At 35.0% G+C, this 11520-nt stretch overlaps 1 protein-coding gene across 1 annotated transcript; it reads left to right on the forward strand.

The window, feature by feature from the left end:
- Window positions 1–10330: 10330 nt before the first annotated feature.
- Window positions 10331–11260, forward strand: LOC125281517 (olfactory receptor 5K1-like). Its single transcript, XM_048215226.1, has one exon. It carries the CDS (start codon window positions 10331–10333, stop codon window positions 11258–11260), a length of 930 nt encoding a protein of 309 aa, XP_048071183.1.
- The last annotated feature ends 260 nt before the right edge of the window (window positions 11261–11520 follow it).

Below are 11520 nucleotides of genomic sequence, written 5' to 3' on the forward strand. Positions count from 1 at the left end.
CATTCTAAAAAAAAATCATCCCCTGTGGGATATTAACTTAAATTTGATAAATTGTTTTTCAAAATCATGGAATATTGAGAAAGTAGAAAATGACCACTTTGTACATAAAACATTCCATTACTAAAACATGATAGTATAGGAGTCAAATAAATAAGGTCAGCAAGGATACATTCTGCTACAAAGTATTCCCAAATCTAAGCTACTAGCTCCCAGCAAGAACGAACTAAATAATTTTTCTTGAGGTCACAAACTGTGTCACAAAGAGATTAGCTAAACTATTAACTAATTGTTTCAAAGTTTAATGAGTTACTATTTTCAGCAAATACAACAAACACTAGGAATAGAAGTCAGTATATATAAAGATCACCTCCATTTAATATTGTTGACAAATTTCTGGAATTCCAAAGCATAATCTTACAACCTCCGGCATATTCCAGGAAGAATTAATCCCTTCTTAAACAACATCATCTGCCAGGAGTAAACAGTATATATTTGATTTTTAATTTTTTTTGAGTTTATACAAGATAGTATAGTTGAACATTAATTAACAGAGAATATGTATTCTCAAATCAAAAATATTTTCAACCTTAAAAGGGGAAATTTTGGTATATACCTTTTACTACATCTAAAAAATATTAAAAACAAGAAAAGAATAAAATAAAAAATGTGTAATAAAAAAGGACTATCTTCACCTGTAATGTTAGTCAATTTTACTATCACATTCTCTGAAATAGAGCATCTGTTTACTGGTGATTTATCAATCAGTAGTTGAAAGAGATGTTATTTATACTGACATCAATGGATTTGAATATTTTCATATAGTTTGATTAGGTGTCCGTCAAAAATGAAGTGCAAACCCGAATACATTAAACTAAATGGGGGGGTCTTTCTCTCTGATATTACTTATCTTGTTTGTTACTAGGAATTCCACCAACCTGTACTGACTCCAGTGTAAATTACTGATACGTTCACAGCATTAACAAAAAGTTGGAGATGCTGTAAAGCATAAATGAGGCACAAAATAATGAAAATTCTAAATGCCTAAACAAAAAATATTTATTGATCACTTACATATGCAAAAATGAAAGAAAAAAATAGTTTACTGAGAACATGTTATCTGCAAGGCACAAAGCTAGACATTTCATATATATTACCTACCAACTGGTCAGACATGATTTTTCATGCATTTTCACAGTAAAGAAATCATCCTTTGAAACGTTGAGAGGATTGCTCAGGTTCATCCAGGTGATTCAGATTGAGCTAGTATTTGTATCAATGCTACTTGGGAGTTCAGAAAATGGAGAGCCTTGTCACCTGGGATATTTAGTCCTTATGTAGCTTCAGAAGTAAGCTGTGCCTTAAATATGATTTTTAAAATTGATGTTCAGAGGAAAAAAGGAATGAGTATGACCACAGTCAATGTGTATGGAAATAAGTGTGACACTGGGAACTGAGGTGAAGGAGGTGAACCATGGACAGAGTCAGAAAGCTGACAAAACTGTTGTTAAGAGCTGTTGCCAAATATGGAAAATAAGGGTGAAAGGGGTTCAAGTTACTGAGAATCTTAAATGACACCCTAAGGAATCTGAATTTATATCAGAGACATCAGACACCGAATTCTTCCTAGAACCAGGTAATATGATTGTATTTTTCAGAAAACTCATCTGGCAATTGATAGGAATGAAGCTGGAAGCAATGAGGCTAACCTCAAGAATTCCTATGTTAGATGATGAGAGCTGACACTGGAGGATAACAGGAGAGGAGTGCACAGATATAAGCAACATTTTAAAGAACAAATAGTAAACTGTAACTACTGGATAATAAAATGAAGGCCTATCTTCTTCCTGTGAGTAACAACCTAGTTATAACCGATTTCCTATCACTAATAAAAATTTATCCTTGATAAATACCGAAAAAGGTATGTGACACATTTGGCCATTCACTAGCCATTTCCTTTAATATATTTTATGTAATTAACTTAATATATAAACGTTTGTTATTTTTAAACAAATCAAGAATATTTTTAATTTCTTGGTTTTAATTTCTAATATTGCAAATACTGTTAGATAACAACCACATACACAAAGCTCTACAGGGTCCTAAACACTTTTTTTAAGAGTGTAAAGGAGTCCAGATACCAGATTAGACGAATGCTATTCCTTTGTACCACTCTCTATTTTAGGGGATATTTTTAGTTGTCAGATTCACATGCATTGATCCCTTTCCCTTTTCCGGGGGTACCACAAATTCTGTTTATGTATTTCCGCACCACCCACTTCCAACCCTTAGCAACACTGAAGCCTACAGGTCTGTTAAGGGAAGAGTCTGTGACTTATTTGGGGCCAATGAGACAAAAGAGATAAATCTGTGGAAGTTTCTGGGATATATGTTTCCTTTATTTTAAAAGAGATCCACAACAAAGGTAGTCTTTCTTCCTCTGAATGTCTGGCACAGTCTTCAACCATTTTGCCATCAAAAGAGAAACCAGCCTAGAGATGAAGTCAACACACAGAGGAGGGCATAGCTGAGGGAATTGACAACAGACCCAGTGTCCCCGGAATTAATCATCCCTCCTCATTTTAAATCCAGTAGATCTTCTGACTGTTAAACTTGTTTGGAAAAAAATACTTTCATTGCAACTGAATAAATATTAACTGATACATTCATGTCTCTTGCCTCATCTTTCATTTTCTGCTCTTTTTTAAATCAATTCTCACACACTCTTTTAGCTTACATAAACTTTTCATCAGTATCCATTTAACTACTCAGCATATCTATTGCCTTTTTTACCCTTATTTCTATATTTTAATTTTCTATAAAACCACTGAAAAAATGGGGACAAACAGGATTTATAAGTTGTCCACAGAAATGTTAAGGTGGAACTCAGGGATCAAATCCAAAATGCATGTTCTTAACCACTAAGTCATATTATACACAACATAGAGAAATGGATGCAGCAAGAGAGGAAAACTTTCAAGAATCTAAGCTGTAAAGTGGGGAGAAATATAGGACAGAGAGTCAAAAAATGTGAACCAATGACATTTTCGTTCTGATTTATTTTGAAAAATTCAAGCTTACAGAAATGTTGAGAGAATACCCATGAATTTTTAAAAATCAAGATTATTAATAGTTAAATTTCACATTTGCCCAATAATCCATCTGTAAATTGTATATATACATATTTAATATATGTATGTACTTGTGTATATACATACATATGAAATTATGAGTTTACCCATAAATTCATCAACATATATCTCAAAAGAACAAAGACATTTCCTATGTTGTCACATCATTTTTTCAAGGTTGTATTTATTTATTTGAGAGTGACAGAGAGAGTGCAGGAGTTGGGTGGAGGAGAGAGAGAGAGGGAGAGGGAAATGCAGGGTCCCCGCTGAGCAGGGAGCCCTAGGTGCCTGGGGCTTGATCCCTGGACCCCAGGATCATGATCTGAGCTGAAGGCAGACACTTAATGACTGAGCCACCCAGACATTCCTGTCTTATCATTATTATCCCCAGGAAATTTCACATTACCTAATATAATGTTCACATTAAAATTTTTCCCAATTTTCCCCAAATTGTCCTTCTTAGCAATTTATTTTTTCACCAAGAATTCAATTAAAGGCCACTGTTTACTTTATTATCATTCTTTAGTCTCCTGTAATCTAGAAGAAACTTCTTGCTTTTTTTCCTTCATGACATTTAGAGTTTTTAAATATTTGTGTCAGACATCATGTGAAATATCCCACCATCTCTATTTTTGTGATGTTTCCTCGTGAGAAGATTGAAATTAAATAATTCAGCAATCATGGGTGTGCTTGTTTTTCTTTTCCCATCATGAGGCCTAGCACACTAGTTTGTCTTGTTAAGTGATGCTGTTCACTGATCACTTCATTAAGGTGGTACCATCAGCTCTTCCTACTAAAAAGATACCTTGTTTCCTTGCTATTAAAATCTCATCTGTAAGGTGGTACATTGACACCATGTGAATTTCTTGTTCCCTAATAATTTTTCATCAACAGTTTTAGCATCCGATGACAATAAGTATTTGAACCAATTAATATCATTGGAAGCAGAAAACTGGTGATTGTTTTTCCCAAGTGTTTTCTGGCTTCATTCTGAGAAACAAGAACTTTATCTCAGAGTTCTCAGTAGATTTTCTAAAAATTTTCAAACAGTTATGGATTTATAGAAAATAATAAAGATAGTACTGAGCATTCCCATATATGGCACACCCATTTTCCCATGTCATTAATATCCTACATTAGTATGGTACCTTTGTTATAAGTAAGGAGCCAATATTGATACATGACGATGAAGTGATATTCATACTTGACTCAGATTTCCATAGTTTAACTTAGTGTCCTTCCATCCAGAATCACCTTCAGCATATCAATTCATATTTAGCCATCACGTCCCTCTAGTCATCAGGTTTCTGTGATAGGTTTTTCAGACATTCCTTGTTTTTGATGTCCATGGTAAGTTTTGAGGAGTGTTAATCAGGTATTTTGTGGAATATCCCTCAATTGGGATTTTTCTGATGTTTTCTGATTATTAGACTGGGGGATAGCTTTTAAGGAGAAAGACCACAGAGGTAAATCCCCATTTTCATCACAAACTGGCTGTCATTCTCTGTACTTGTTTAGTATTTTTTCAATCATAGATGCTCTCTGGTATACCTTTACATGTAATATGAAGAAATCCATGCTTTATATCCATTCCAATAGATCCATTCGTATGCCTCTTCCTCAGATTTTCTTCTCACTGTCCTTTTATTTTTTTTTTATTTTTATTTTTTTTTTTTAAAGATTTTATTTATTTATTTGACAGAGAGACAGCCAGCGAGAGAGGGAACACAAGCAGGGGGAGTGGGAGAGGAAGAAGCAGGCCCCCAGAGGAAGAGCCTGATGCGGGGCCCGATCCCAGAACTCCAGGATCACGCCCTGAGCCAAAGGCAGAGGCTTAACCGCTGTGCCACCCAGGCGCCCCCTCACTGTCCTTTTAATCTGTCTCCCTCTAGGCTGCTAACCAACATCCAAGCTGTTCACCCCTACTATGAATCTATATATTCTCACCTTGGACCACTTCTCTTTCTGTACAATGGATATAGGTAACCAGTCCACTACTCTAAGGGAGGGTTTCCCCTTATTGTTGCCTTTTATGGTCACCCTGGGCAGAGCTAGACTTTAGCAGCAATACATCTTGGCTTGCCTCAACATACCAAGCTGATTATCTGAGAACCAACCTGGCCTTTGAGGGCAGACATGTGAGATGGGGACAAGAGGTCAGTGCAATGGTGGAGGGTGACACAGAGGTCTCAGTCCTATTGTATTCACAGACTCTGCTCATCCAGATCCTGGGATGTGCCGCTTCATCTTCTAGTGAATTACTCCTGGGCCCACTCAATCTTATACTTTTTAGTCTGATAAATTTCAGCTCACAAAGGCAATTCTGGCCTCTTGGTCACATATGGTCCCAAAGATAGGAGCTCTTCTTCTAGCAGAGTTTATAGCACAGCGGGAAGTGACTTTTTGAATACTTTATTCTCCTGCAGAGAACAAAGACTTGCTCTGAAACCAGAAAGGTGTATGTTATGATTCTCTTATCAGAGTTTCCCATAAACTCTACTACTGGATATTCTATATCCAATTTATTTCCATAAACTCTAATTTGGATATTTCTAATACTATTGGCCTATTGAGTCAGTGTGGACCTGCTGAAGAGCCCTTTCTTGTTCTGAGACCCACTCAAAACTTGCATTCTTCTCCCATTTGAGCAGATGTAACTGTGTGTCGTATCTTTTCAACTTTGTAGGATATTAAGAGATGTTTGGAAATAAAATCAAACAAGTGCTTCAGTTGCTGTATCATACTGCTAAGCTATAATTTAAATAATAAGCCATATGTCACATTTTTCTGAATAGGATTATTATTTAAGTAATAATAGTGTTAGTGGGGAGTAAACAATGTTTTAATACTATTATTACATAAAATTAAAAATTTTAATACCATTTCTTTAGTTTAATTCTTTTTAAATTTCTCTTTTCATGTTTTATAATACATAATATTTTAGTATAGTGGTATATCTCTCTAATTTGTAGGTAAGTATATATTTAGAATATACAACAAATGATCTTATTAATATGAATGTACACCAAAATGGTTTGAAATATCTGCACTAGCAAAGCCATCAGCAGATGAAAGATAGTTGAAAACACAAGAGTAGATGACATAATATGGAGAAAACTCTAGTATGAAAGAAGAGGGAGGTCAAGGAAATAATCAGAAAGTGCCATCATTCAAGGCAATGAGGGAAACATGATTCAGCATAAAGACTGAGATGGAGCAATCAAGAAGCCAGAAGCAGAGAGAGTTAACATAAGAAGCCAGAGAAGACTTTAATAGTATCAAACACCACACTTGGTTAGGAAAACAATAAAATATTCTTTGGGGTTGACATTTAAAGTTGATTGTGGCTTTGGAGACAGAGGTTTTAGTGAATTGGCAGAGCAGAGCAAATAGATGGGAAGGAATCAGATAGGGCAATTTCCAATCTATTTTCCCATTCTTTTTATATAACCTGTTGTGTCTCCTTCTATCATGTATGAGTGAGCTTCAGCCACTCTAGTTGACACTCCTTTTTTTGAAAATTAGGTCTGGCTCTTTTAAGAGTCCAGGCTTTTATGTATGCTTTCCTCAGTCTATTGCTTTTCCTCATGTTCTTCACCCTTCTTACCCTGTAAAGTTATCTGAAATTATACTTGCACTGGGAAGTATAATTTCTTTCCTCCTCCAGGTCACCATTCACTTCCCTCACTATATTTTTATATAACATGTTTATACATTTTTATATTACAGCCTAAATTGCACACTAGTTATCAATGTAAGTGCCTTTCTTTCTCCCCACTAGATGATGAGCTTTTTGTCAGGAGCCATATATAAAAACTAAGAACTTATCCCCACCATTTTCACATCCTGTGCACACACTTCCCATTGCATTTCCAATACCCTGCATATTGAAAGTACTTGATAAAAGTTAAACAGAATGAAAATTTTAGCAATTAATGCAGCATGTATTGAGGATCTAGCTCAGTTTGTTGTCAGGTGCTCAAAAGATGTATGATATGATTGGTGACTTAATATTTAGTCAAGACTTTTACAGTCAAAACACATATGAGTCACACTTGATACAGTGGTGAATGCATTATAAAAGCAGTTAAGAACCATGTAAATCAGGAAAAGAAAAAAACAATTCTATTTAAAGGACCTAGGAAAGTCCTTATGGAGGAGATGTGATTTGAGCTCAAGGGTAAGTAGTATGCAGATGGAAGGAAAGAGAGAAGGAGTTTTAGATGAGGGAAACATTATAACTGAATTAGCTGAAGCAACTGCACAAAGGGGCAGTGAAGGGATGCACAAGGCCAAGTGCCCTGAGGCAAGAGGAAGAAAGCAAAGTGATAGATAAGAGACAGGCTGATAGTGGAGCATCTGGAATTCCAAAATAAGAAAATGAATTTAGTTTGAAAACTAATAAGAGACCATTGCAAATTCCTAAGCAGCAGACTATCATTTCTTTTTTATCATTCAACAAATATGGGTTAAGCACTACAAAGTACCACTGTTCAAGGCATTAGAAATGAAGGCATAAACATCACAGAGAAATCCCTTCCCTCTTATGTCTATAGCTAATGGTAGCAGTGAGCATCAAGTGACTGATTATGGACATACTCTGTATATAGTATTTTTATTAAATTACATTTTATTAAATATACAGTATATTTATATGGTTAGTGAAGGGAGAAAACAGGGTAAGAAAGATCAAGGAATTGGGGTGAACTGAAAAGAACAGAGAACAACTCAGTAAATCGTAGGTGGGGCTCAATGGTAACAACAAAGTTTCCATGAGTGCTTTGCAATACATGGGAACAAATTCAATTCAGAGTGAAGGAGTTGATGAGCCTAGCTAACCCTACCACACCTTTTGGTCTCTTCTCTAAGTGCTAATCATCTTTCATAAACCATATTAATCTCTCCAGTAACTGTCCAAACCAACCTGAGACTCCTTCTGCTCATTTTACATTTCATGCACAGGATAATGAACAGAATTGTAAAAATGATGTCAGTTACCTATGAATCAGCAAGATGATCATCAAATAACCTTAGTGACTTTAGTGAAGGTCATTTACTTTAACTTCATTGTCTCACAGGTCATCTTTAATTATGTCACATAGTTAATATGTTTTGGGAACTGACTGTCCCCATAGAAATATACTGATGTCATTGTAGGGAAGTCCCATAAGCATTTGATGGAAAACTTTAACTCTGCATTGTCAGGAACATTAACACTAAAAACTATTAGTAGTCTCCTGGACTTTCATTCTTTTAATCCCAAATATTTTTGACACCAATATTTTTATCCTGAAATTCTATGAGAATTAACACTACCAAAGGGGGGAGGGGGAAGCAAAGTGATGTTATAAGACTCTTTTCAGAGCACTCAGTTAAAGGAAGTATTCAAATTTATTTTTAGTTTTATTATAAGCATCCATAAAAATCTGTTTATCTGAATTATTTAACATTTTTTCATTGTTCTCAGATTTCAACTTCTCACCTTTCTAGCTCTTCTCACAGCTGAAGGCTATGGCAAATCAGCATGAGATGTAAACTCAGTTCATCCTGACCTTATCTGATGATCAGGTAAATTTTCAAAATATACAGGTAAGAACAGAACCTTAATTCTGTTAAATAATTAGGCAAGTGCATTGAAAGTTATTTCTAACATAACTGAATAATTAAATGTGTTATATTTAATATTTTAAAACAAGAAAATAAAAAGTTCATTCGCCCCTTTATTGTGACATTTTGATTATGGAAAAATAAACCCATTTTGACTTTGGATTTACATAATTAGACCCATTGGTAATATATCCTAATGGATCACTAAGTAATGATAGAAGATAGCCTTTGAGGGAAAAAAAAATTTGTTGTCCATATTATTCAAGATATTTTAAAAATTCATTTCAGAGAGAGAGAGACAGAGAGAACACAGCAGGGGAGAGGCAGAGGGAGAGGGAGAAGCAGACTCACCACTGAGCCTGGAGCAAGACATGGGGCTCAATCCCAGGACCAGGAGAATCATGATCTGAGTCAAAGGGAGATGCTTAACCAGCTGAGCCTCCCAGGTAACCCATCTCATAAATCGTATTAAGATTTAAGATTTTTCCTGTTTACTAAGTATTATAAAACTAAACTACACAGGCAAGCTTAGTTTTATTAGCTTTTAACTACTGTGATATACTTCAGAAAATCTTTTTAAGTTACGTAGGAAAAAGGAAAATAGTAGATGGGTCAATTCAGATAAGAGAATGATACATAATTTTTTTAAGGATAAATTGGGAAGAATTTCCTTTGTAGGCTGGTCTTCAAAATTAGCAGTCTCAATTTGCAGAAACCAAAGAGGTCACTAAGAATCAGTGGTAGTATATTGACGACAAATCCACCTATCTCAGGTCTTTGAAGCTAGGACTGGAATCAAAACTTTTTTCCTTAACATTAAATAACTCACACAAGATGTATAAGTCATACCTAATCTCAAATGTCTTCAATTCTAAAAAAGAAACTATACATGCATATATGAAAAAAAGCCATATAGATTATACAGAAGCAACTCTAGAGTGTGTTGGGTATATAGGATATGCTTGAGGATGCAGGAAGTGAAAATCACTGTGGTCTGGGGCATTTAGTTAAAACTTTCTTCAAGTAGCATTATATGTAAACTATGCTTTACATAAAGAAGGAGAGGATTTAGAAATCTGGGCAAAAATCAACAGGAGTGATGACATTGACAAAACATACCTGTTATTTGCTATTTTCAAACATTCACTCCACTGAGAGTGTATATGAAAACTTTTTGCTCAGTTAAAAAATTGTGTATAAAGGAAAACTGATTGTAAATTTATTTTAAGGATCTTTAATACAAAAAGTGACACTGAAATTTTTTGTGAACAATGAACCAAATATGGATATGCTAGATTTGTGCACTATTCATGAATGACTTCATAAAGACAAACCTTTCCCACTGTAAGCATTCTTCTTGGAATTATAAAAATATTCACGGGAATGTTGATTTTCAGATTTGAGATTATAAAGCTCACATTTTAGGGGTATGAATATCCCCTAGTGGTTTGTGTGCCTGTATCCAGAGATAGTAAGGGAAGTTTGAAGAAGATCCTCTCTTTGTTGTAAAAAGAAAAATTTGGAAGGAAAATTATACACACTCTAAATTAGAAACTTGTCTCTCCAGAATTCCTATATCAAAAGAGAAAGTGGATATGACTGAGGGTAACTACTCCTTGACAACTGAATTTATCCTCATGGGATTTACAGATCACCCAGAGTTGAAGAGCCTTCTGTTTGTGGTGTTTCTTACTATCTATGTGATCACCATGGTGGGGAATCTTGGCCTGGTGGCACTGATTTTTATGGAGCGTCGTCTTCACACACCAATGTACATCTTTCTGGGCAACCTGGCTCTAATGGATTCCTGTTGTTCCTGTGCCATTACTCCCAAGACATTAGAGAACTTCTTTTCTAAGGACAGAAGGATTTCCCTTTATGAATGTATGGCACAGTTTTATTTTCTCTGCCTTGCTGAAACTACAGACTGCTTTCTTTTGGCAGCAATGGCCTATGATCGCTATGTGGCCATATGCAGCCCACTGCAGTACCACACCATGATGTCAAAGAAACTCTGCATTCAGATGACCACAGGGGCCTACATAGCAGGAAACCTGCATTCCATGATTCATATAGGGTTTCTCTTTAGGTTAACTTTCTGTGGGTCAAATCAAATTAATCACTTCTTTTGTGATGTTCTTCCATTATACAGACTCTCCTGTGTTGACCCTTATATCAATGAACTGTTAATATTTATCTTTTCAGGCTCAATTCAAGTCTTTACCATAGGAAGTGTCATAATATCTTACTTCTACATTCTCTTGACTATTTTCAAAATGAAATCCAAAGAGGGAAGAGGCAAAGCCTTATCTACTTGTGCATCCCACTTTCTCTCTGTCTCAATATTCTATGGTTCTCTTCTCTTTGTGTACATTCGACCACATTCAGGTAAAGAAGAGGATAAAGATATAGCTGTTGCTGTTTTTTATACTCTAGTAATCCCTTTATTAAACCCTTTTATTTATACTCTAAGAAATAAGGAAGTAATAAGTGCTATTAAAAAAATTATAAAGAAAATTTTATAACATTCTAAAAGCAATAATATCCCCTGGGGAAATTTAATTTGATAAAATGTTCTTCAAAATCATGAAACATTGAGAATGTAGAAAATGAAGACTTTGTACATAAAATATTCAATTACTGAAACATGATAGTATAGGAGTCAAATAAATAAGTTCAGCAAGGATAGATTCTGCTACAATGTATTCCAAAATCTAAGCTATTAGCTCCCAGCAAGAAGAAACAATATAATTTTTCTTGAGGTCACAAACTGTGTTGCAAAGAA

The sequence above is a fragment of the Ursus arctos genome, unplaced genomic scaffold (genome assembly GCF_023065955.2).
Source record: "Ursus arctos isolate Adak ecotype North America unplaced genomic scaffold, UrsArc2.0 scaffold_96, whole genome shotgun sequence".
Classification (NCBI taxonomy): Eukaryota; Metazoa; Chordata; class Mammalia; order Carnivora; family Ursidae; genus Ursus; species Ursus arctos.

What these genes read in the sequence shown, in the direction of transcription:
- LOC125281517 (XM_048215226.1), top strand. Translation starts at nt 10,331, where the DNA reads ATGACTGAGGGTAACTACTCCTTGACAACTGAATTTATCCTCATGGGA.